Source organism: Hemitrygon akajei, chromosome 1 (genome assembly GCF_048418815.1).
Source record: "Hemitrygon akajei chromosome 1, sHemAka1.3, whole genome shotgun sequence".
NCBI classification, from domain to species: Eukaryota; Metazoa; Chordata; class Chondrichthyes; order Myliobatiformes; family Dasyatidae; genus Hemitrygon; species Hemitrygon akajei.
The window spans coordinates 172,119,387-172,144,462 of NC_133124.1; the positions used below are offsets into that span (position 1 = coordinate 172,119,387).

The 25,076-nt window shown below is 42.7% G+C and overlaps 1 protein-coding gene across 2 annotated transcripts; it reads left to right on the forward strand.

Moving 5' to 3' along the window:
- The first annotated feature begins 9,569 nt into the window (after positions 1-9,569).
- Positions 9,570-17,675, forward strand: LOC140732359 (uncharacterized). 2 transcript variants are annotated; one of them, XM_073054895.1, is made up of 2 exons: positions 9,570-9,588; positions 13,412-17,675. In XM_073054895.1, exon 2 carries the CDS (start codon positions 13,795-13,797, stop codon positions 15,655-15,657), a length of 1,863 nt encoding a protein of 620 aa, XP_072910996.1. In that variant the 5' UTR covers positions 9,570-9,588; positions 13,412-13,794; the 3' UTR covers positions 15,658-17,675. The 2 variants fall into 2 exon arrangements, with proteins under 2 accessions (XP_072910996.1, XP_072910987.1); XM_073054886.1 differs by lacking the exon at positions 9,570-9,588 and adding an exon at positions 11,666-11,718.
- The last annotated feature ends 7,401 nt before the right edge of the window (positions 17,676-25,076 follow it).

Sequence of the window (25,076 nt, forward strand, 5' to 3'; positions counted from 1 at the left end):
TCAATCCTCTCATTCTGTACAATACAAGAAGGCAGAAAGCAGGTAATACCAAGCTTAGAGGCAACTTTTATGCCACTATTTTAAGACTATTGAGCAGTCCCCTAGAATATTAAGATGGACTTCTGACCTTACAATGTACCTGGTTATGACCTTCCACCTACTTAATAGTCTACCTGTACTGCACTTTCTCTGTCGTGCTTTATTTAGTATACTCTTATTGTTTTACCTTGCACTACCTCAATGAACTGTCGTAACAAACTGATCTGTACAAATATGTAGAAGACAAGCTTTTCACTGTACTTCAGTAAATGCCAAAATAATAAATTAATCTACCAATTTTAAACCAATGTATCAATTTACCTCTGCCAGCCTTTGTTTACCTGTGCACATGAAAATAAACATGGTAGGTTCTGTAACATACTGCTGCAAGAAGCAGTCCCTGACCACTCCACAAATTCCTTGTCCACTGCATCTTGCAGTCTGTTTAGTTTTGTCAATATTGAGATATATTGACAAACACAGTTCCCTTCTTAGCTCCCTTTGATAATTTCCCCTTTCGCTTTTTGTCCCACGAAGGAACAACTCCTCAGGGTGTGGAGTCCATTCCCATGCATGTTGTCTTAACCCTGCTGTTCATTGTCCCTTTATGTATATCACTCTCACCAACACATGATGAACAACACCACCCTCCTCCTTTCCCTTTTGCTGATCCATGTGGAACTTTGAATATATTGGAGTGATAAGTTCCTAGTCCCAGTCATCCTGCAATAGCTGTTAGATCAGTGATTCCCATTCACAAGAGGGTGTTTACATGTTCTGAGGGGGCAGTAGGGAAAATAGAGGTCATTGAGGGGCATTTAAGATTCTTGCTGGAACGGTAAGTGGCACCCTATCTTGAGCCACAAGACCTGACCAACAGTTAGTAGAGTAGGCAGTTCCCAAACACAGGATGAGGCACTGTTACACCTAACTCTGCAGCAGTGAGCACTCATCCCACAACACACCTGAAGCCTGACAATCTCATCCGACCTTGACAACCAAACAGACATTACTGGGTGCCCAACAGCTTCCCTTGACACATGGCATGGAGCAAATTCATGCAATTTAATAGTTGGTAAGTCAAGTACCCCCTTTTAAATTTCTCTACGGATCTACAGGAAACAGGTTGCGCAATGATACAGTGGTGACAGTGAGAAAGAGCCAATCAGGGAACCTGCTGACCTCAAAGGTTCCGTTTGAGGTGTTCAAAGTGACCTCGGCTTCATATGTGTGGTGAAGAACCATCTTTGGGGATTATGAGACCTTACGTGATTGGTCAATCATGCTAACTGGAATAGTCAAAAGGTAACTTGCTGAACACCAGCTCTATCCCGACGAACATTCAGATTCCAGCCAGAGTAGGTGTCAACATAATTTTCACTGTTGGATTCGGCTTCATTTGCACCTCGCCATTCTTTGCATGCTGCTACTGTCATTCCATCCATGTCAACTCAGGCAGTCCCAGCTTGTGTCAATTTCTTATTTTAATTTAGCCCCATTAATGATGGATAAATACCTACTGTGCGATCTCAATGAGTCTGAATGCTGTGAAGCCTTGAATTCTAATGCTGCTAAGAAACAGAAACTACAGAAAGTAAATCAATACAATGTTACATACCTGGAGCATGGTTTTATTCTTTTCCCATCAGATCAGTGATGTCCCGTGTATCTTATTTGTGTACTGTTTAATGAAGACATGAAACTATTAAGATTGCAGGAACACTTCCATAAAATACACCTGAAAAGGCTACATGGTATTACTCAGCAAACACGAGGAAATCTGCGGATGCTGGAAATTCAAACAACATACACAAAATGCTGGTGGAGCACAGCAGGCCAGGCAGCATCTATAAGGAGAAACACTGTTGACGTTTCAGGCCGAGACCCTTCGTCAGGGCTAACTGAAAGGAAAGATAGTAAGAGATTTGAAAGTAGTTGGGGGAGGGGGAAATACGAAATGATAGGAGAAGACCGGAGGGGGTGGGATGAAGCTAAGAGCTGGAAAGGTGATTTGCGAAAGTGATACAGAGCTGGAGAAGGGAAAGGATCATGGTACGGGAGGCCTCGGGAGAAAGAAAGGGGGAGGGGGTGGAAGCACCAGGGAGATGGAGAACAGGCAAACAACTAAATATGTCAGGGATGGGGTAAGAAGGGGATGAGGGGCATTAACAGAAGTTAGAGAAGTCAATGTTCATGCCATCAGGTTGGAGGCTACCCAGCCGGTATATAAGGTGTTGTTCCTCCAAGCTGAGTTTGGATTCATTTTGCCAATAGAGGAGGCCATGGATAGACATATCAGAATGGTATTACTCAGTTCCATAAGATGAAAGAAGCATCCAAAAAGCATTACACACTCAAATCATTTGCCAAGAATGTTAAAAATGACCTTGATAGTGGTATATTGCTTCTTATAACATCTCCAAAATGTAGTGAAGTGTGGAAAATCTCATACAATTGGTGAAAGATTAGTAATACCTGCTATGTTAGAACTGCTCACCACTGTATCTCAAAATGGATAAAATGCATTTTAGAATCAATTCCTCTGGGTAATAACTCTGTAGTTAATTGTATTGACGAAATGAGTAAAGACATTGTGTATCAGCTCTGCACGATGTTGCAAAAAACAGAATTTGGGATACAACTGGATGAGTCAACTGTGCGAGACAACAAGGTATTGCTAATGGGATATGTATGGTTTATCCCAAATGCAAAAGTTTATGAAGAGGTTCTCTTTTGTAAAAAGTTGAAGACAAATGTCAATAAAGAATCAATCTACAACAAGCTCAAAATGAATATTGATGATAAAAATATTCCAATTATGAAAAAAAATCTTGTGCAACAGATGGAACAGCATATATGACAGGTCACCATACTGGTTTGGTGGCATTTATCTGTTATCAACAAAATTAAAGCTCATCCATTAAAACCTTCCCAGTTACTCCAAGGTACCAATGAAGTGTTTGAACACTTGCTTCTTTGCACTGAAGTGCATTAGCTGTCAAAAGCTTGCTGCTTAAAATGTTTCTTTGACACTGTGGTTGAATTTTTGCTCAGTCAACAAGAGTTTGGGAAACAAGATTGAACTTCTATGTAGAGATGAGATGTGGCATACCTAGCTGATCTCTATGACAAAGTGGACATTCTAAATATGAAACTGCATGGTGAGAATTGCAATTTAATCCAGGCAAAAGGTGCAGTGTCCACTTTTATCAGAAAATTGTAAATATATGAGCAAAACATTGGCAGAAGAATGTTTCCCTGCCTGAAAATGATGACACTCTCTTTCACAGTGATTTACAAGAGTACTGCTTATACCTGCGGTCACTAAAGTAGGATTTTCAGAAGGATTGATTGAAGGATTCGAATGACCTGGAAAATGCCATACTGGGTAATTAACCCATTTCTACGCAAGGTAGAAGAACAGGAAGACAAGTGCAAAAAGAAATTATCAAAATTCAGTATGATGAAGAAAAAAGTGTTTTTTTTAAAATATCAGGTTTTGTGGTATAGGGCACATATGAAGTTTCCTGGTCTTTGGAGAAGAGCCAAACTTCCTCATTACATTTCCACCCTCCTACCTTGTTGAAAGAGGCCTCAGTGCAATGAACCACGTACTCACAAAAAACGAATGCTTGGACATTATTACATGTGGGGAGTGAAGGCTTTTGCTGTCACAACTTGAACTATATATTTCAACTCTTGTTGAAAACCTTTAAGCTCAAGGATCACATTGATATCAAAGCTGCTGTACAATGCACGAATACTGTGTAAGCTCGGTTTAAAGATGAATAAAAATTTAAAGCAGAATTATTTCTCTCATGTTAGCATATGGTAGACATGTTTTTACATTATGGGGGTGTGAGAAAGTATATTGTGCCTAAGAGGGGCATTAGGAAATATGAAGATGCTTTAATTGGGTCACAATTTCCATGTCAACCTACATAGAAAATTGAACTGAAACCACCTTCCTGCATGTTCGTTTGTTGATCTGTGCCTTATAAAAGCCACTATCATGTCTGCGTCCACCACATTGCCTGGAAATGTTTTCAATGTTTTCTATATTTATCTTTGAGAGATACTTCGTTCTCTATAGCAACCATTCTATTTTAAATGAATGTGTAAAATACCATTGTATTTTCGTTAATGTTCCTCATGACATTTCAGATCCCTTTTAGACATCCTAATTCCCTTTGAGTTCTAAGAATGCAGAACAACATTTACTCAGTGGCCACTTTATTAGGTCCAAGGATGGAACCTGACATGGTGTTCTGCTGGTTTAGCCTATCCACTTGAAGTTTCAACGTGCTATGCATTTAGAGATGTTCTTCTGTACACCACTGATGTATAATCTGTGTCTATCTGAGTTACAGTCACCTTCCTATCAGCTTGAACCAGTCTGGCCATTCTCCTCTGATATTTCTCCATAACAAGGTATTTTTGTCCAGAGAACTGTCATGTACTGAATGTATTTTTGTTTATTGCTCTATTCTCTGTAAGCCAGAAAACTTGTGTGTGAAAATACCAGGAGATCAGCAGTTTCTGAAATACTCAAACCATCCTGTCTGGCACCAACAATTATTCCACCATCAAAGTCATTTCGATTTACTTTCTTCCCCATTCTTTGGTCTGAACAACAAATTAACTTACGGACCATGTCTGCATGCTTTTATGCATTGAGTTGCTGTCACATGGTTGGATGATTAGCTATTTGCATTAATGAGCAGGTGTACAGGAATTAATAGTGAGTGTAGAACAGTATAACAATTGACAGGCCATTCAGCCCATGATGTTGTGCTAACCTTGATGATAATTCATAACTATGTCCTTCTACTGTGTCCCTTCATATTCACATATCCATGTAAAAGTCTCTTTAACTCTACCAAACCATCTGTTTCCCTCATACTATGGCAATCAATTCCAAGCACCAATTAGAAAAATAGAAAACCTACAGTACAATACAGGCCCTTCGGCCCACAAAGCTGTGCCAAACATGTCTTTACCTTAGAAGTAACTAGGCTTACCCATAGCCCTCTAATTTTCTAAGCTCCATTTACCTATCCAGGAGTCTCTAGAAAGATCCTACTGTTTCTGCCTCCACCGCCGCTGCCAGCAGCCCATTCCACGCACTCACAACTCTCTGCGTAAAAAACTTACCCCTGACATCTCCTCTGTACCTACTTCTAAGCACCTTAAAACTGTGCCCTCTCATACTAGCCATTTCAGCCCTGGGAAAAAGCCTCTGACTATCCACACAATCAATGCCTCTCATTATCGTGTACACCTCTATCAGGTCACCTCTCATTCTCCGTCGCTCCAAGGAGAAAAGGCTGAGTTCACTCAACCTATTCTCATAAGGCATGCTCCCCAATCCAGACTGTGTATATTAAAATATTACGGCTTACATCACCTTTAAACTTCCCACTCTAAGCTTAAAAGTATGTCCTCTGGTGTTTGACATTTCCACCATGGGTAAACATTTCTGACTATCTACCCTATCTATGCATCTCACAATTTAAAAACAAAATTGATATCTGGTGTCCCTCAGCCTCTGATGTCCTAGAAACATCATTTTCCCCAACCTTTCCTTAGAACTCCTATATCCTGATCCAGCAGCATCCTGGTGAACCTCTTCTGCATCTCTTCCAGAGTGTTTATTCTTCCTATAATGGGGTGACTAGAACTGTACGAGATACTCAAAGTGTCCTCTGCCTCAAGTTTTTTAGGTGCAGTGTGGCTTCCTAGATCTTGTATTAAAACACCTCTGCTAATGAAAGCAAACAATCCATGCACTTTATCCACATGCATAGCCATTTTCCGTGGGCCGAGCTTCTAGTTCAAGATGATGCTACTGAAGTTGTATGACAGCTTAGATCGTAAGGCAAGAGATTTGACTAACACATGACTTATAACATTTTTTCTTAAGCAAATTGTGGTGAATTATCACTGCGGGCAGTAAGGAAGCAGGCAGTGGTGGGGCTGGTTAATGGGTGAGCTGCGCTGGGACAGTGTGTTCGAGACCGGGTCGCAGATGAAGTTGGTGGTATCACCACCGGAGATGGAGTGAGCATTTGGGAGAGGAGGATGCTGAAAAGTTTTGATGCCTGTCCACCTAACCCGGGTGTAAAATTGGATCGCTCCAAGCACCGAGCTGATTTGGTAATATCGAAGATGGTATGGGGCTGGGTGACCGATGCATATCGCGGCATCAGGGTCTGGGTGCTAGAGTGAGGCACTACCTGCTGCTTGGACAGTTTAAACATGAGTCCCGATAGACTGGAGGCCTGAGTGTCAGGAATGGGGTGGGGGGGGGGGGTGGATTTTGCTCACTCTCCTGTGAATGTTTATTTCTTTCTCCACAGCATCAAGGCTGTGAACTGATCCGGCTGCTGTGCATTTTTGCCCACTGGTGTGATGAATGGGGACCGAGTCTTGGATCTACTCCAGCTGCTCCGCGAGCAGATCTGGGGACTCAGTCCGGTTTGAAACACTCGGTTTGTTGGCTGGCTTCTATTGTTTGTATGATTTGAGTTTTTTCTCTGTTTCTCTGCGCAGTGGTTTTTGGTTCTTTCTGTTTTAAGTTGGGTTATTCAGGTTTCTTGCTTTGTCATTGCCTGCAAGCAGACAAATCTCAAGGTGTATAATTTATGCATTCTTTGATAATAAATATACTTTGAATCTTTGAACCTGTGGAACTGGACACCAAGATTTCTCTGTGCCACATTGCTATTAAGTGATCTACTTACTGTTCACTGTATACTTTCTTCTTTTATTTGACCAACCAAAGCACAAAATATCATGCTTTCCTACATTAAATTCTGTCTGCCCATATCTGGACATGATTTACATCCTGCTGTGTTCTGTCAATCTCTTCCACTGTCTATAATCCGCTAATCTTTTAAATTAAACTTTTTAATCCACCCATCTATATCTGCGTCTCAATATCACCAAGACCAAGGAGATGGTGGTGGACTTTAGGAGATCTAGGCCTCATATGGAGCCAGTGATCATTAATGGAGAATGTGTGGAGCAGGTTAAGACCTACAAGTATCTGGGAGTACAGTTAGACGAGAAGCTAGACTGGACTGCAAACACAGATGCCTTGTGCAGGAAGGCACAGAGTCGACTGTACTTCCTTAGAAGGTTGGCGTCATTCAATGTCTGTAGTGAGATGCTGAAGATGTTCTATAGGTCAGTTGTGGAGAGAGCCCTCTTCTTTGTGGTGGCGTGTTGGGGAGGAAGCATTAAGAAGAGGGACGCCTCACGTCTTAATAAGCTGGTAAGGAAGGCGGGCTCTGTCTGGAGAGTTTAACATCGGTAGCTGAGCGAAGGGCGCTGAGTAGGCTACGGTCAATTATGGAAAACTCTGAACATCCTCTACATAGCACCATCCAGAGACAGAGAAGCAGTTTCAGCGACAGGTTACTATCGATGCAATGCTCCTCAGACAGGATGAAGAGGTCAATACTCCCCAATGCCATTAGGCTTTACAATTCAACCGCCAGGACTTAAGAACTTTTTAAAAGCTATTATTAATGCTTTTTGAGATAGTGATTTAGATGCATATCATTTTTTTTACTGAGTTAAGTATTGTATGTAATTAGTTTTGCTACAACAAGTGTATGGGACATTGGAAAAAAAAGTTGAATTTCCCCATGGGGATGAATAAAGTATCTATCTATCTATCTATCTATCTGATAGGAAAAGAAAACACATTCTCTTAGCAACATAGGTCAAGAGGACGTTGAGTAGCTATGGCGTTTCAGGGTGGGAAGTGGCTGGCTTTGATGGTGAAAACTGTGTGAACTGCCTGATGTCTATACACAGGGAAGCATGCCTGTCCACAGAAGGAAGATGCCTCGTCGTCAGTGAGATCTTCAGGAATGGTCTCACCTGAAGCATATTCATTGGCCGGAAGTTGATTCAGAAATTGGGTTGCTGATAGGGATGAATGTGCTTCAGGCAATAGACAATAGACAATAGACAGTAGGTGCAGGAGTAGGCCATTCGGCCCTTCTAGCCAGCACCGCCATTCACTGTGATCATGGCTGATCATACACAATCAGTACCCCATTCCTGCCCTCTCCCCATATCCCTTGACCCCGCTATCTGTAAGAGCTCTATCTAACTCTCTCTTGAATGCATCCAGAGACTTGGCCTCCACTGCCTTCTGGGGCAGAGCATTCCACATATCCACCACTCTCTGGGTGAAAAAGTTTTTCCGCATCTCTGTTCTAAATGGCCTACCCCTTATTCTTAAACTGTGGCCTCTAGTTCTGGACTCACCCATCAGCGGGAACATGCTTCCTGCCTCCAGTGTGTCCAATCCCTTAATAATCTTATATGTTTCAATCAGATCTCCTCTCATCCTTCTAAATTCCAGTGTATACAAGCCCAGTCGCTCCAATCTTTCAACATATGACAGTCCCGCCATTCCGGGAATTAACCTTCTGAACCTACGCTGCACTCCCTCAATAGCAAGAATGTCCTTCCTCAAATTTGGAGACCAAAACTGCACACAATACACAAAGGCGTCTGAGCCTTTGCAAGTGACTCGCTGTCATACTGATGAACCATGTGCAATCAAAAGAACGCACTGTTCGATTTTCATGGGGACAGTGATGGCAGATCTAACAGCTCATGGAACTTCAGTTTTGCGCTCGGATGACCTTGGGCAACAGCGAGCCAAGACAGATTTTCTTCTTGAATGGGTCAAGGACAACGCGGCTTGGCAGGAGGCGGCCTCTGTCCGGGATAAAATGCTTGCCAAAAGAGGTTATTTGAGTGGACATCGATATTTCACGACATCTGTATCTTAGTAGCATGTAGTTGTAATTTGATGTTGCGATGTTCGCTGAGCATGGCAATTAACTTGCAGACGTGTCGTCACCAGTCGCGGAGGCATGCTCAGTTGCTGATCGTTCCTCTCTGTGAGGGGGTGTTCGCGTTTAGATAGTACCCTCCCCCCACCCCATTCGCTTGCCGGTCCTGATTGGCTACCTCTTCAGTAGATCTTTGAACGTTATTGGCTCGCGTTTCTTTGGCTCTTGGTAGGTTCGTAGATGGAGTCAATTTCGATTTCACAAACACATGAATATCTGCAGATGCTGGAAATGCAAAGCCCCCCCCCCCCCCCCCCCCCCCACACACACACCTGGAGGAACTGAGAAGGTCAGGCAGCATCTATGGAAAAGAGTATACAGTGGCCGAGACCTTTCAGCAGGAGTTCCACAGATGCTGCCTGTCCTGCTGACTTCCTCCGGTATTTTGTGTGTTGCTTTGTATTTCGATATGCTTTTTTTTAAACTGAGTTATCAGACAAAAACCACGCTTCTAAAAAATTATTGTGCCTGCTTCATGTTTTCCTGCGCAGGAACCTATGCAGTGTCCCAGTCTTCGCACACGAGATCAGTGCCGGTGGGCCATGTATCCATACAGCCAGTTTGTGTTCCTGTAAACACGTCCTGTCTGGCCGACGTAGACCATGTTGCAGTCTCCACGGGTGACCGTGAACCCCACATTGAATTTGTCTTTACTGCGACCTCGGTTCAGGTACTGCTACCTGAGACAATATTCCTTAAAGTCGCTGTTGGCTTGTGAGCGATTGTGATGCCGCCAGGCTCCAGCAGCCGATCTGTCATTTCTGAGATATTCTTGATGTAGGGCAAGGTCGCACGTTGAGTGAAGTCCGCGCGACTTTCTCTCCTCAGTAACCATCTCCTGATGAAACTCCGTTTTTAACCGTTGAATCAGTGCTTCTGTTCCCTGGCCCGAGGTTCGGCGGTGTGCAGTATGTCTGTGCTCTCTTAAATAAGCTTTTCTTGTGACAGGCTGGGTGGTTGCTATGGTAGTTCAGTACTTGGTCCGTGTGTGTACCCTTCTAGGAGACGGATGTACTGTCTGTCCTTCTCGTGACAAGTACATCTAGGAATGCGAGTCCATAAGATTATAAAACAAAGGAGCAGAATTAGGCCATTTGGCCCATCGAGTCTGCTCCACCATTCAATCATGGTTCATCATTTTCCCCTCCGCAACTCGGTTCCCCGGTTTTTACTTTCTCCTTCCTTTGTAAACTTGATGCCACCGATATATTGTTGATTTGGTTAAATATATCCTCCATGTAATTTCGGTTGAGTATGACAAAGTATCCACGTATCGTACCCAGAGTTTGGGTTTGAGGAGTGGAAGCGCAGTTTTTTTCTGGCCTTTGCAGAACGGCTTCGGCAATGATGGCGGATATCGGTGATCCCATAGGCGTTCCTTTGAGTTCTTTATACACCTGCCCTTCGAGTTTCAAATGTGTAGATAGACAGTGCTTTAGTCGTTAGCCTATGCTGCTCGATTCCAGTGACTATGCTGTATGTTCGGCTTCTCTTTGTACGTGTAGGTTGATTGACGTAACCAGCGGGTAACATTGATAGAAACCATGATTTAGCTTACATCCATTTTCGTGTCTTTAATAGTGTCTGTTAATTACTATTATGGTATAATAATTAGGGGGCTGGGACGTAGGACCTATATACGCAGTGTTGAGCGTTTATTGTGTAAATAATAGTAACTAGTCACACATAAGTGGGGGTGTGTGGTAAAATCGAAGGGAATTGTTACGTATCTTGCTTAATTTGTGGCGTTTGTGGCTTGTGGCCAACGGAGTTCACATTTCTGCTGGATCGAGTAAAGGATTCAGCTCTTGGGACTATCATTTGGTAGCGGCAAAATCAAAACAAAGCAATTGCAGCCAGCCTGTGACCCCGAGATGGAGCTGTTATATTAGTGTGACACATCCACAGCTCCCATGCATGATTGCTCCAAAGTGTCCATTTCCTTATTTCTATCCTTTATTAGCGATGAGCAAACATACAACTATAAGTGTTAAGCGAAGATATATGACCTCCGCCGGCCCTAAGCTACAAACTTCTAGGAAATAAGCAAGAATTTTGCCGCTACAAAATGATTGTCCCAAAGAGCTGAATCCTTTATTCGATCTTTTATTAGAGATTAGCAAATATACAACCTTGAATCAATATTAAATGTTAAGCAAAGATATATGACCTCCGCTGGCCCTAAGCTACAAACTGCTACGAAATAAGCAAGAATACGTAACTTATTCCCTTGCATTAACCACACCCGCACTACTATGACTAGCAGTCATAATAGACGCCTAATTGCAGACTACATGGCTTCTACAAACACATTGTCTGTTTTGTTCTATATTTCCAGCATCTGCAAAATCTCTTGATTTTTGTTTCTACATTTGTACGTGACTTGGACTTTGACATTTGACACAAACAATGCCTGTTGATATTGAATATCAAAGGCAACACGAGTGAATCTGCAGATGCTGGAAATAAATAAAAGCACAAAATGCTGGCAGAACTCAGCAGGCCAGACAGCATCTATGGGAGGAGGTTGATATTGAATATATTGTTTTTGGGAGTTTACTGTATTAAAATAGCTGCTCAGTGTTCAACATAAAAATATTTACTGTTTTGGGGGGTACATGGCGTGGAAATGTGCTTGCAGACACCTTTAATGGAATCCTGCTTACCCAGCAATAGCGGCGATCCAGAATTTAGCGTCAGTGACCCACCGATACAAATGCGCAGGCGTCAGGGTGGCAGACAGTTCCGGGAAATCGCGCATGCGCTCAGCGGACAAAAGGTTTCAGGGTTTCGGCGGAAGGTAGGAGCGGGGCTCTGGGTGAGGGTTTCATCTGCACCCCCGACTCAGGGACAATTGTTCTGAGTCTGGACACGCCGTGCCCCGCACCCTGGGATAGTGCCGATCCTCTCCCTCTCTCAGCCCCGCGTATCCGGGCCCTTTGGGGTTTTGTGCTGATGAGCGATGGCGGGGGATGGGAGTGGATCGAGCTCCAACTATCTCAATTCAAGCGTCTGCAACTCGGAAAAAAAAATAAAAATCCTTCCACCAGCTTTAGATCTTGAGAAAATCACCTTTGTTCTACCGCTTCTTAATTCTGGACCTTTCTGCCCGCGAGAACATGTTTTGTTCTATTAGAACGTAGAACATAAAACAGTTCAGCACAAGAACAGGCCATTCGGAACAAGTAAAAACCAAATCAAAAACACGTAAATACTGATCCCTCCTGCCTACACCCCCCGTCCATAACCGTCCATCTTCCTTACATCCATGTGCCTATCCAGACGCCTCTTAAAAACCTCTAATGTACTTGCCTCTACTACCATTCCAGGCATCCACCACTTCCCGAGTAAAAAACTTAACCCTTCACATCCCCCTTCTACCGACCCCCTCTCACCTTAATCATTTCAACCCTGGGAAACAGATACTCCTTGTCTACGCTACTCATATCTCCATTAATCTTATAAATCTCCATCAGATCTCTCAGCAGACGCCGGTGCTTCAGAGAAAGCAACCCAGGTATATCTAGATTTTTGTGATAGTACGTGCCCTCTAAACCAGGCGACATACTGGCAAGTCACTTCTGCACCTTCTCCAAAGCATCAACATCCTTCCTACAGTGGGGCAACCAGAACGGTATAATACTCCAGATTTAGCCTAACCCGAGTTTTATAAAGTTGCAACATAACCCCTTGACTTTGGAATAATGCCTCGACTAGTAAAAGGAAGCATTCCATAAGCCACTTGATCTACTTGTGCAGCCTTTATTCTGGTTGAGTAATGATATCAAACACCTTTATCCTGGGTAACAAGTGACCTGTAAATTTCACATCACCGAAGTGCCACACTCGCATGAGAAATACTGCCCTCCCCTTCATATTTATTGGCTTTGCTATTGATGAGTTCAGCACCGTCAATCACCTGGGCTTGGCGAGGGGGTGGGGTGGCCAGAGCTCTTTGTAGAACAGTGGGACACGACCAGAACTTGAAATAATTTCAGTGTTCCCTGTAATCTTTTAACAGCTGCGCAGGTCAAGAAATCTTTATGCAGCTTGAAATCTGGGGCAGTTTAACACCACAGAGAAGAAGATCCCACTGCGCGGCAGCGAAGACTGTCTGCTTGGGGTTATTTCAGTTACTGTGTGGCTGCGCACCTTGGAGTGAACAAGGAGTAATACTAATGGAGAGAGTCAAACTGAGCCAAGTCACGTCACAGATTGAAGGCAGGCCCAGTCCGAAGCTGCAGCTTGTGTTGAACCTTGCTGGAACAGTGTGATGTCAGAGCTCAGCAGATAGACTAAAATTATCTCATCTGAAATGTTGTCCTTCACCCATTGACGTCTTTTGACATATTTTTATTGGTATGAAATGTCAAAGAATTTGTGTGCAAAATCTCAAACACAACTACATGACAGTTTAGTTGTCTCTGTGCTGGTATTTAAGGAGTGGCCAAACATTTCCTTTGTAACACTGATATATTTGTTATTGATCCTAGGAACTGAAGAAATATCTCATCCCAGTGGGAAAACTGCTTTGTGCCTGAAATGAAGTTTTCTGTTGTAACTCAGTGAAATCCACAGGAACCGGGGTGCTGACAACCCACCAGCATTTGTTCACTGGAGATCAGTTCTTCCACTGCATTGACAGTGCGAGGGATCAGTCCATCTGACATCTCACTTGATGAATTGCCGGAGAACTGCTAGAGAGCTGTGGGAAGGGATTCACTCCCTCATCCGACCGGCACTCACATCTTCAGGTTCGCACTGAGGAGAGGTGTTTTTCACCTGTTCTGTGTTGGAAGGGATTCACTCATTCATCCAGTGGACAGACACCAGTGAAATCACACTAGGGAGAGACCATTCAGCTGCTCAGACTGGGATGGGATTCACTCTGCCATCCAACAAGCAGAGGCACCAGCGAGTTCACACTGGGGAGAGACCGTTCATCTGCTCTGAATGTGGAAAGGGATTTGTGCAGTCATCTCATCTGAAGGTACATCAGCGAGTTCACACCGGGGAGAGGCCGTTCATCTGCTCAGTCTGTGGAAAGGGATTCATTCAGTCATCCCATCTGAAAGTACATCAGCGAGATCACACTGGGGAGAAGCCATTCATCTGCTCAGAATGTGGGAAGGGGTTCACTCGGTCGTCTGAACTGAAGGTACATCAGCGAATTCACACCGGGGAGAAGCCGTTCATCTGCTCGGACTGTGGGAAGCGATTCACTCGGTCATCTGAACTGAAGGTACATCAGCGAATTCACACTGGGGAGAAGCCATTCATTTGCTCGGACTGTGGGAAGGGATTCACTCGGTCATGTGACCTAAATACACACCAGTTAGTTCACACTGGGGAGAGACCATTCGCATGCTCAGACTGTGGGAAGGGATTCACTCAGACATATGACCTACTGGCACACCAACGAGTTCACACTGGGGAGAGGCCATTCACCTGCTCACAATGTGGGAAAGGATTCACTCACTCATCCAACCTACAGAGACACCTCCGAGTTCACACTGGGGAGAGGCCGTTTATCTGCTCAGACTGTGGGAAGGGGTTCACTCAGTCATTTTACCTACTGGCACATCAGTCAGTTCACATCGGGGAGATGCCGTTCACCTGCTCAGACTGTGGCAAGGGATTTCCTCGGTCATTTCAACTGAAGGTACATCAGCGAGTTCACACTGGGGAGAGGCCATTCACCTGCTCAGATTGTGGGAAAGGATTCACTCGGTCCTACGACCTACTAGCTCACCAGCGAGTTCACACTGGGGAGAGGCCGTTCACCTGCTCAGACTGTGGGAAGGGGTTCACTCAGACATATGACCTACTAGCTCACCAGCGAGTTCACACTGGGGAGAGGCCATTCACCTGCTCAGAATGTGGGAAGCGATTCACTCACTCATCCAACCTACAGAGACACCTGCGAGTTCACTCTGGGGAGAGGCCGTTCATCTGCTCAGACTGTGGGAAGGGATTCACTCAGACATATGACCTACTGGCGCACCAACGAATTCACACTGGGGAGATGCCATTCACCTGCTCGGAATGTGGGAAGGGATTTCCCTGGTCATTTCAATTGAAGGTACATCAGCGCATTCACACTGGAGAGAGACCTTTCAGTTGTTCAGACTGTGGGAAGGGGTTCACAGACTTATCCAACCTACAGAGACACCAGCGAGTTCACACTGGGGAGAGGCCGTTCACCTGTTCTGTGTGTGGGAAGGGATTCACCCGAGCGTCCGGCCTACAAACACACCAATCTGTTCACACTGGGGAGAGGCCATTCACCTGCTCAGACTGTGGGAAGGGATTCACTCAGTCATCTCACCTGAAGGTACACCAGCGAGTTCACACTGGAGAGAGACCGTTCACCTGTTCTGTGTGTGGGAAGGGATTCACTCGGTTATCCAGCCTACAGGCACACCAGCGAGTCCACACTGGGGAGAGGCCATTCACCTGCTCAGACTGTGGGAAGGGGTTCACTCAGCCATCTAACCTGAAGGTACATCAAAGAGTTCACACTGGCGAGAGGCCATTCACCTGCTTAGATTGTGGGAAGGGATTCATTCAGTCATCTGACCTACTGGTACACCAGAGAGTTCACACTGGGGAGCGGCCATTCATCTGTTTAGACTGTGGGAAGGGATTCACTCAGTCAGCTCATCTGAAGCTACACCAGCGAGTTCACAGCGGGGAGAATCCATTTACCTGCTCAGACTTTGGGAAGAGATTCACTTAGTCATCTGACCTACTGGCACTCAGACATTTCATGATGGGGTGCGGCCATTCACCTGCTCCGAATGTGGGAAGGGATTAATTCAACCAATTTACCTACTGGAAGATTTCATTTAGCTGCTCAGACTCAGAAGGGATCCACTCACTCATCCAACTTACAGAGGCACCAGTTAGTTCACACGAGGGTGAGGCAGTTCACCTGCTCAGACTAGCGAAATTATTTACTCGTTTATGTGACTTACTGGTACATCAGAAAGTTCACACTGGGGAGAGGCTGGTCATCTGCTCTGTGTGTGTGTGAAGGGATTCACTCGGTCACTTCCCTTATTGGCACATAGTAAGTTCAGAGTGGGAAGTAGCTGTTGTGGGAAGGAATTCACTTTGTCATCCCGACTGATGCTACACCAGTCAATTCCCACTGGGAGAAGCCACTCACCTGCTCAGACTGTGGTTTGGGATTTACTCAGTCATTTCAACTGAAGGTACGTCAGTGAGTTCACACTGGGCACTGTGTTCACTTGCTCTAAATGTGGGAAGAAATTCAGTCAGTCATCTAACCTTGTGACACACTGCTGAACTTACAGTGAGGAAAAGTTTAAGTAAGCTGCATGTTGGATATTTATCCCAAACTTGAATTCAGAGACAAGTTTAGAGGTGACTTTTGCTGTTTAACTCTGCAATTATTGCTGCTGCTTATCGCACCCAATTCCACACCCTGGCCACTGGCATGTTCATCAGTAATGTGATTTGGAGTTTAATATTCTAGATCTGTGACGAATAAATCACTTCTAAACTCTGTCTCAGGTACTTAATGAATTTATGACACCCAGTGTACAGTAGGGCGTCAACTCTGCCAGCTGGTCCCTGCCAGTATCTTTGTTCCACAACAGTTCTTTTCAATCCATTCCTGCTGTTTACCTCTCACTCTCCCTGTGGTGATGGGTTCCAAACAGTACCACTCTGTTAGCAAATTTAAATTCCTGGGTGTAACTATTTCAATGGACCTGTCACACAGGGAAAATGAGTCTCAGGGTTGTATGTGGTGACATATACGTACTCTGACAAGAGAAAAAAAAGATTCTTTGACTTTATGGGTGAAGAGGTTTCCCTTGAATTTCCTGCACGACTTTCTGCAGACTGAAGAAGAAGATGTGTTGCCTGCAATTATGTCTGACATGTTCTTTGTCCTTTAAATCTTTGGGCCAAGGACAAACAACATTGGTAGGTAACCTACATACTCCTTGCTTATTTCAATGTTAGGTGCCATTTTTACTGCTTCCAAAGGGCAGTGTGTCACACAGCTTGGTTGTTACAGCTGACCTCTAAATTCTGAAAGCAGAGTGGGGATCAGGCAGAGTTTGGAGCTCTGGATAAGATCATATGATGAGTAGGGTGCGTAGCAAAGGATGATAGGAGTATCAACATTTGGAGGCTGACGGAAAACAAAATTAATTGTTGACATTGAGGCTGTTGCTTGAGGAAGCTTGCTGCATTAAACTGGCTACAGAGTTCTCATAAAAAATATTGACAGAATTTGTGGCATTTGGTAGAGGGGAGGTAATACTTGTAAACACTTTCAATGGCTCTGTTCTTACCCAGAAATCTGTGAGCTTCAGAGTGTACTATCACTGCGATTCGAGTGGGCTGCTATGGAGCGTCTGTTGGATCTGACCATTTAATCTTAATTGTCAAGTTCTTTGCAGTTTAACAATTAACTATCTGCTTGTATTTTAAGTAGTTTTTATATGCCTGACAGTTTAATGTGCCTCTAGTGGCTGTACAATGTATAATTATGGAAGATTCTTTGTACCTGTACTTTATGAAGTGAGTGTTCTGTCACTGGTTAATTTCCACTGCAGTATTGACTGTTATTTCTAATTGTATTAATAGCATTAGATTTGAGTGGATTTTTTCTTATCTTTGGGTATAGAAGTAGCTGCTTTATGATTTTCTCTGTTCGTTAAGTGGTGGACCTCTGTCACTGTTCCTCTCCTCTTCTATTAACTTCGAATAAATCAATCATGAAGCAACAAGTTTTATGCCTCATTCCTGACTTCTAAACGAACTTCAGATTTAAGCACCAAAATCCACTAGTTGGCATAGCCGGCAGTATTTAGAGCTCGGAACAATCGACAAAGAGGGCATTCAGATCCTAAACAAAAGGGTTACAAACTTCCTTTATGCTCCAAAATGTCTGGGGGAGAAAAAACTTAGTTCTGGCTTTTATGTCATCAGATGGAAATTGTGATTCAGAACTGCTATATTCTTATTTTAAAAACACCTGTAAAAAAGACTGCTGATTAACTATGTAAGCCAGTAGAGAGTCAGAAATTAACATACAAGCCGTGGAGCATGGATAAAAAGGTAATAAATTCATGCAAACCAGTTGGCTGCATGAGAAAACTCCTACCTACAAGCTGGCCAAGCATGGGAAAAATTAAAGTTCAAAATCACGGTTAAAATAGAACCGTGACTGTATTTAAGAGTGAATCAAAACAATGGCCTACTGTAAGCTGTAAAACATACTAGGAACTTTTAAGTAAATGAAACATTTCAGTTTGATAAAGTTATCAAAATATCCCATCAATGTCGAATTTAATGTAATGAGGCCCCTAGATGATATTCTGAAAGTCTGGGATAAGACCCACGTAATGACTGCCCTAGTCATTCTGTGAATGATGCCACTTCTCAAATCACACACAGCTCCAACAAAGTTGGTTGCATAATCAGAGTGCAGTTCACAAAGTTGTCCTTGTCTTGCTATAAAGTGTTGAAGTGCATTAACAAAGAAATCTGTGTCAAAAGAAGGTGCCATTTCATTGTGAACAGCTCATATAGCTAGACAGGTAAATATGACCCCATACTCCTTCACTGTACTCCTACTCTTGGCTCAAACAGTTCAAAATAATCCACCTACACGTGTAAATGGAACTTCATCTAGAGAGACTGTCCAGAGGTAGAACCACCACTTGTTGACATCCTGGAACTGCGTCCAGCTGTCGACAAAAATCACATTAGAAAAGATTCTTCTTACATCTATACTAACACTGGGAATCCAATACATTGGTGCAACCTGGTTAACGAGATTATGACCACCATGTCCCACTTCTGGAAGTACCTGCTTCAGAATGAGATCAGAGTTATATAACCATAACCATATAAACAATTACAGCATGGAAACAGGCCATCTTGGCCCTTCTAGTCTGCGCCAAACATTTACTCTCACCTAGCCCCACCGAGCTGCACTCAGCCCATAACCCTCCATTCCTTTCCTGTCCATATACCTATCCAATTTTTTAAAAATGACAATATTGAACCTGCCTCTACCATTTCTACTGGAAGCTCGTTCCACACAGCTACCACTCTCTGAGTAAAGAAGTTCCCCCTCGTGTTACCCTTAATCTTTTGCCCCCTAACTCTCAAATCATGTCCTTCCTCTTGTTTGAATCTCTCCTACTCTCAATGGAAAAAGCCTATCCACCTCATAATTTTAAATACCTCTATCAAGTCCCTCCTCAACCTTCTACACTCCAAAGAATAAAGACCTAACTTGTTCAACCTTTCTCTGTAACTTGGGTGCTGAAACCCAGGTAACATTCTTGTAAATCTTCTCTGTACTCTCTCTATTTTGTTGATATCTCTCCTATAATTCGGTGACCAGAACTGTACACAATACTCCAAATTTGGCCTCACCAATGCCTTGTACAATTTTAACATTACATCCCAACTCCTATACTCAATGCTCTGATTTATAAAGGCCAGCATACCAAAAGCTTTCTTCACCACCCTATCCACATGAGATTCCACCTTCAGGGAACTATGCACCATTATTCCTAGATCACTCTGTTCTACTGCATTCCTCAATGCCCTACCATTTACCACGTATGTCCTATTTGGATTATTCCTACCAAAATGTAGCACCTCACACCTATCAGCATTAAACTCCACCTGCCACCTTTCAGCCCACTCTTCTAACTGGCCTAAATCTCTCTGAAAACTTTGAAAACCTACTTCATTATCCACAACGCCACCTATCTTAGTATCATCTGCATACTTACTAATCCAATTTACCACCCCATCATCCAGATCATTAATGTATATGACAAACAACATTGGCCCCAGTACAGATCCCTGAGGCACACCACTAGTCACCGGCCTCCAACCTAACAAACAGTTATCCACCACTACTCACTGGCATCTCCCATCCAGCCACTGTTGAATCCATTTTACTACTTCAATATTAATACCTAATGATTGAACCTTCCTAACTAACCTTCTATGTGGAGCCTTGTCAAAGGCCTTACTGGTCCATATAGACAACATCCACTACTTTACCCTTGTCAACTTTTCTAGTAACCTCTTCAAAAAAATCAATAAGATTTGTCAGACATGACCTTCCACGCACAAATCCATGTTGACTGTTCCTAATCAAACCCTGTCTATCCAGATAATTATATATACCATCGCTAAGAAAACTTTCCATTAATTTACCCACCACTAACGTCAAAATTACAGGCTGATAATTGCTAAGTTTTCTCTTAGAACCCTTTTTAAACAATGGAACCACATGAGCAATATGCCAATCCTTCGGCACCATCCCCATTACTAATGACATTTGAAATATTTCTGTCAGAGCCCCTACACTAATGTCCCTCAAGGTCCCAGGGAATTCCTGTCAGGACCTGGAGACTTATCCACTTTTATATTCCTTAAAACGCCAGTACTTCCTCTTCTTTAATCATCATAGTGTCCATAACTACCCTAATTGTTTCCCTTACCTTACACAATTCAATATCCTTCTTCTTAGTGAATACCGATGAAAAAAAATCCTTCAAAATCTCCCCTATTTCTTTTGGCTTGACACATAGCTTTCTGCTCTGATTCTCTAAGGGACCAATTTTATCCCTCATTATCCTTTTGCTATTAATATAACAATGAAGATCCTTTGCCCATATAACAGGATGTTTGGACTCTTCAGGCATGATCGCCCTACTAAACCCTCCACCTACTCTCAAGACACCCTCTTCAAGCACTACAATAAGCTTGAAAATATGACTGTTCCTTTTCACACTTTCTTCCCTAGGCAAGCTTGAGAATTGATCTTGAAATCTTTTCTTTTGCAAAAACTAATAATCTACTGTATAGCTCAGACTTACTGAGCTTCTTCACTGAGAGACAATCTTGGCAAATCTGATCTTTAGCCTTTTCCATCTCTCTCTTCAAAGGATACCCTTGTTCTTCATCCAATTCAGATGAACAGTAAACAATACTCAATTGCTTCCTGTTCTAAGAAATGAGAATAGGTTTGAAAACCTAAGGATCAATGCCATTGTCTTCCTCAAGTAGGTCCAAGATGAGAACTGTTACCATGTTTAACTCCTCTTCAACATGCATGACATTCATTGTAGCAATCCCCTTAACTTCTGAATCATTTAGCAGAAGTTCTGCAGAAGAATCAGGATTTACGGGCCATTCTCTTTCAGGCTGAAGAAGACAGTTCAATCCTGACATCCAAGTCTTATTCCTCAGAAAAGCCTTCACCTTCAACCCTTTAGATGCCATGTCTACTGGGTTGCTTGAAGTATTAACTAAAATTTCTGAAACTCTCTTGGTGACAAACATTCAGAACCTAGAAGTTTCATTCTTAATGTACTTCAGCACAGAAGCACAAAAAACTGAGTCCCAAAGTGCATCTGCAACTCATTCCTCAATAATGTGTCTATACAGCATGCCATCATCGCAGCAATGAGTTCCACAGGAGGGATGGAACCCACATCAATAGAGCTAACATACACATCCCCATAATAAACACAATGCATCTGTGAACATGTTATGCAACAAGTAAGTTAACTTCCATAGACATCTTCACTTGTGTCTATAAACTGGTGTAAATGAGCAATGATATCTTCACCAAAATCGAAGGGTTTCAAACATCTAGAAACATTGAAGTCTTCCAATTGGCAGTGTTCTTCCAGCTAGCTTGTCCGCTCATGAGCAACTGATGGTGGTATAGTGTCATCCCAGCCAAACCTGTTCTTGTATAAGTTTTGCTGGATCTTCTTAGCAGATAACACCTCTGGTGTCAAGATTCCTAAAGGATCAAGGATACAACTTACTGTGGAGATGATCCCCATTTTGGTAAACGATCGATCTTGGATGGTGATCTTAATCTTGAAAATATCAAACTGAACACTCCATTGCACACCCAGTACTCTCTCCACCGAAAGAATATCTCAATCCAAATATAAATCCTACATGTCTTCCACTCTTTGTTTTTCTGGTATTACAGATAGCACAATGTCTGTAGTTTATCCACTTTGTGAGTCGAATATCACCTTTAGCACAAATGGGTACAAGGTCATGCAAGTGAGACAGCACTTTTTCCTCAGAGGACACTGACACCAGGCAGCCATCAATATAGAAGTGATGCAAAAGCTTACACTGTCTCACGGTTGAACTGCTCTTAATTGTCTTCTGACACATTGTAAGAGAGAATTTGGCACAACTCGATGATTATGTTGGACCAAAGAGCTGTACCAGCATTTTAAAGTTGACCATATCTTGGATGAGGTTACCTTCAGGCCACCAAAGTAACCTCAGTAGATCTACATCTTTTGCTGCACCTTAACCTGATGAAACATTGATTCAATATCTGCCATAATCACCACTGTTTTTTTCCTGAACCTCATTATGACTCCAGTCAAAGAGCTAGTAATATCAAGTCCCCTGACACTTCACCTCCTCTCCCCTCACCCTTCACATCCCCACATCTCTCCCCTCACCATTCCCTTCTCCACTATCTCTCCTAAATGAGCAATCTATTTCAGAGGTTCTGTCCTGGACCCAGCACATAAGTGCAATTGCAAAGAAAGTTCAGTAGTGCCTCTACCTGCTTAGGTATCTGCAGAGATTCAGCATGACAATTAAAACTTGGGCAAACTTCTTGTGATGTGTAGTGGAGATTATATTGACAGGCTTCATCAAGACCTGGCATGGAAATTCCAAAGGAAAATACTGCAAAAGATAGTGGATTCAGCCCAGTCCATCAGAGTAAAGCCCTTCCGCTCATCTACCATACTCCACCATTACTGGCAGGGAAAGCAACAGAACAGTAATGATTGGAGTTTGGGAAGCAATTCCAAAGGTGTAGGATATATATATCCCAAAGAAAGGGAGGCTGAGACAATCCTGTCTGACGAGGGAAGTCAAAAACAGCATGAAAACAAAAGGGCACATAACATCGTAAAAATAGTGGGATTGGGAAGCTTTTAATAACAAACAGAACACAATTAAAAAGGCCATATGGACAGAAAAGATGAAACATGAAGCTTAGATAGCCAATAATAGAAAAGAGGATACTAAAAGATTAATATTCAGAAATGTAAAGAGTAAGCAAAAGGCAAGAGTGAATATTAGACTGCTGGAAAATGATGCTGAAGAGATTGTAATGGGGACAAAGAAATGGCGGGTGAACTTAATGGATATTTGCATCACTCTTCACTGTGGAAGACACCAGCCATATACTGGAAATTTAAATGAGGCCAAAATGAATGCAGATGCTATTATTAAGTAGAAAGTGCTTGAAACTAAATGTCTGAGGGTAGGTAAGTCACCTGGACCAAATAGACTGCACCCCAGGGTTCTGAAAGGGGAAACTGAAGAGATTGAGGAAGCATTATTATTGATGGCTGGAATGGTTCCAGAGGACTGGAAAATTGCAAATGTCTCTCTACTCCTTAAGAAAGGATGGAGGCAAAAGCAGTTAGCCTGACTGCAGCAATTGGTAAGATATTGGAGTCCATTATTAAGGATCAGGTTTTGGGTACTTGGAGGCACAAGATAAAATAGGCCAAAGTCAGCATGGTTTCCATAAGGGAAAATCTTACCTAACAAGCTTATTGGAATGCTTTGAGGAAATAACAGGTAGGATATTCAAAGGAAAGTCAATGCGTGCAGTTTACTTGAATTTTAAGAAAGCTTTTGACAATGTGGCTTTGATGAAGATCAGATCACATTTCATGAATAGTTAATGCAGAAAACCAAAGGAGTTTTCTCTATCTGCAAAGGAGTCACAAACTTTTTCCTGCAATTTTATATGTCAGTGACCTGGATGACAGAATTGATGGTTCATGTCCAAGTTTGCCAATGATACAAAGATAGATGGAATGGCAGGTAGTGTTGAGGATACAGAGATCAGTAGAAGGTCTTGGGAAGATTAAGAAAGTAGGCAAAGAAGTGGCAGAATATAGTGTAGGCAAATGTATGATCATGCATTATGGTAGAAGGAATAAAGGTATATATTATTTTATAAATAGTGAGAAAATTAAGAAGTCGGAAGTGCAAAGGGTGACCTAGTCAAGGATTCATTTAAAAGTTAACTTGCAGTTCGATTTGGTAGTAAGGAAAACAAATACAATGTTAGTATTCATTGTTTGCTACAGAACCTAGGCCTCTGTACCTCCCTCTGCAATTGGATACTCGACTTCCTAACAGGAAGATCACAACCTATGCAGATTGGTAATACCATCTCCTCCTGTGCTGACAATCAACACAGGTGTATCTCAGAGATGTGTGTTTAACCTAATGCTCTACTCTCTTTATACTCATCACTGTATGGCTAGGCATAGCTCAAATACCACCTATAAACTTGTTGATGATGCAACCACTGTTGGCAGAGTATCAGGTAGAGACAAGAGGGCATACAAGAGTGAGATATACCAACCAGTGGAGTGTATTGCTATCACAATCTTGCATTTATCATCAGTAAGACCGAAGAGATGATTGTGTATGTCAGAAAGAGTAAGATGAGGGAACACAAACCAGTCCTCATAGATGGATCAGAAATGGAGAGAGTGAGCAAATTCCTGGCTGTAAATATCTCCGAGGATCTAAATTGGTCCCAACATATCAATGCAGCTATAAAGAAGGCACAACAGTGGCAATATTTCATTGAGTTTGAGGAGATTTGGTTTGTCACGTAAAATACTCAAAAACTTGTACAGTTGTATAGTGGAGACCATTCTAATAGGCTGCACCATTGTCTGGTACGAAGAGAACTACTGCACAGGATTAAAATTAGTTGTATAATTAGTCATCTCCATCATGGGTACTAGCCTCTGTAGTGTCCAAGACACCTTCAAGGAGTGGTGCCTCTGAAAGTCAGCACCTATTATTAAGGACCCTCATCACCCAGGACATGCTCTCTTCTCACTGCTACCATGAGAAAGGAGGTGTGGAAGCGTGTATACACATACTTAGCAATTCAAGAACAGCTTCTTCCCCCTGCCATCCAATTTCTAAATGGACATTGAAACCAGGAACACTACCTCACTTCTTATTGCACTATTTTAAATTTAACTATTTAATATACGTATATATTTACTTATTCTAATTGACTTTTTTCTATATTTATCATGTATTGCA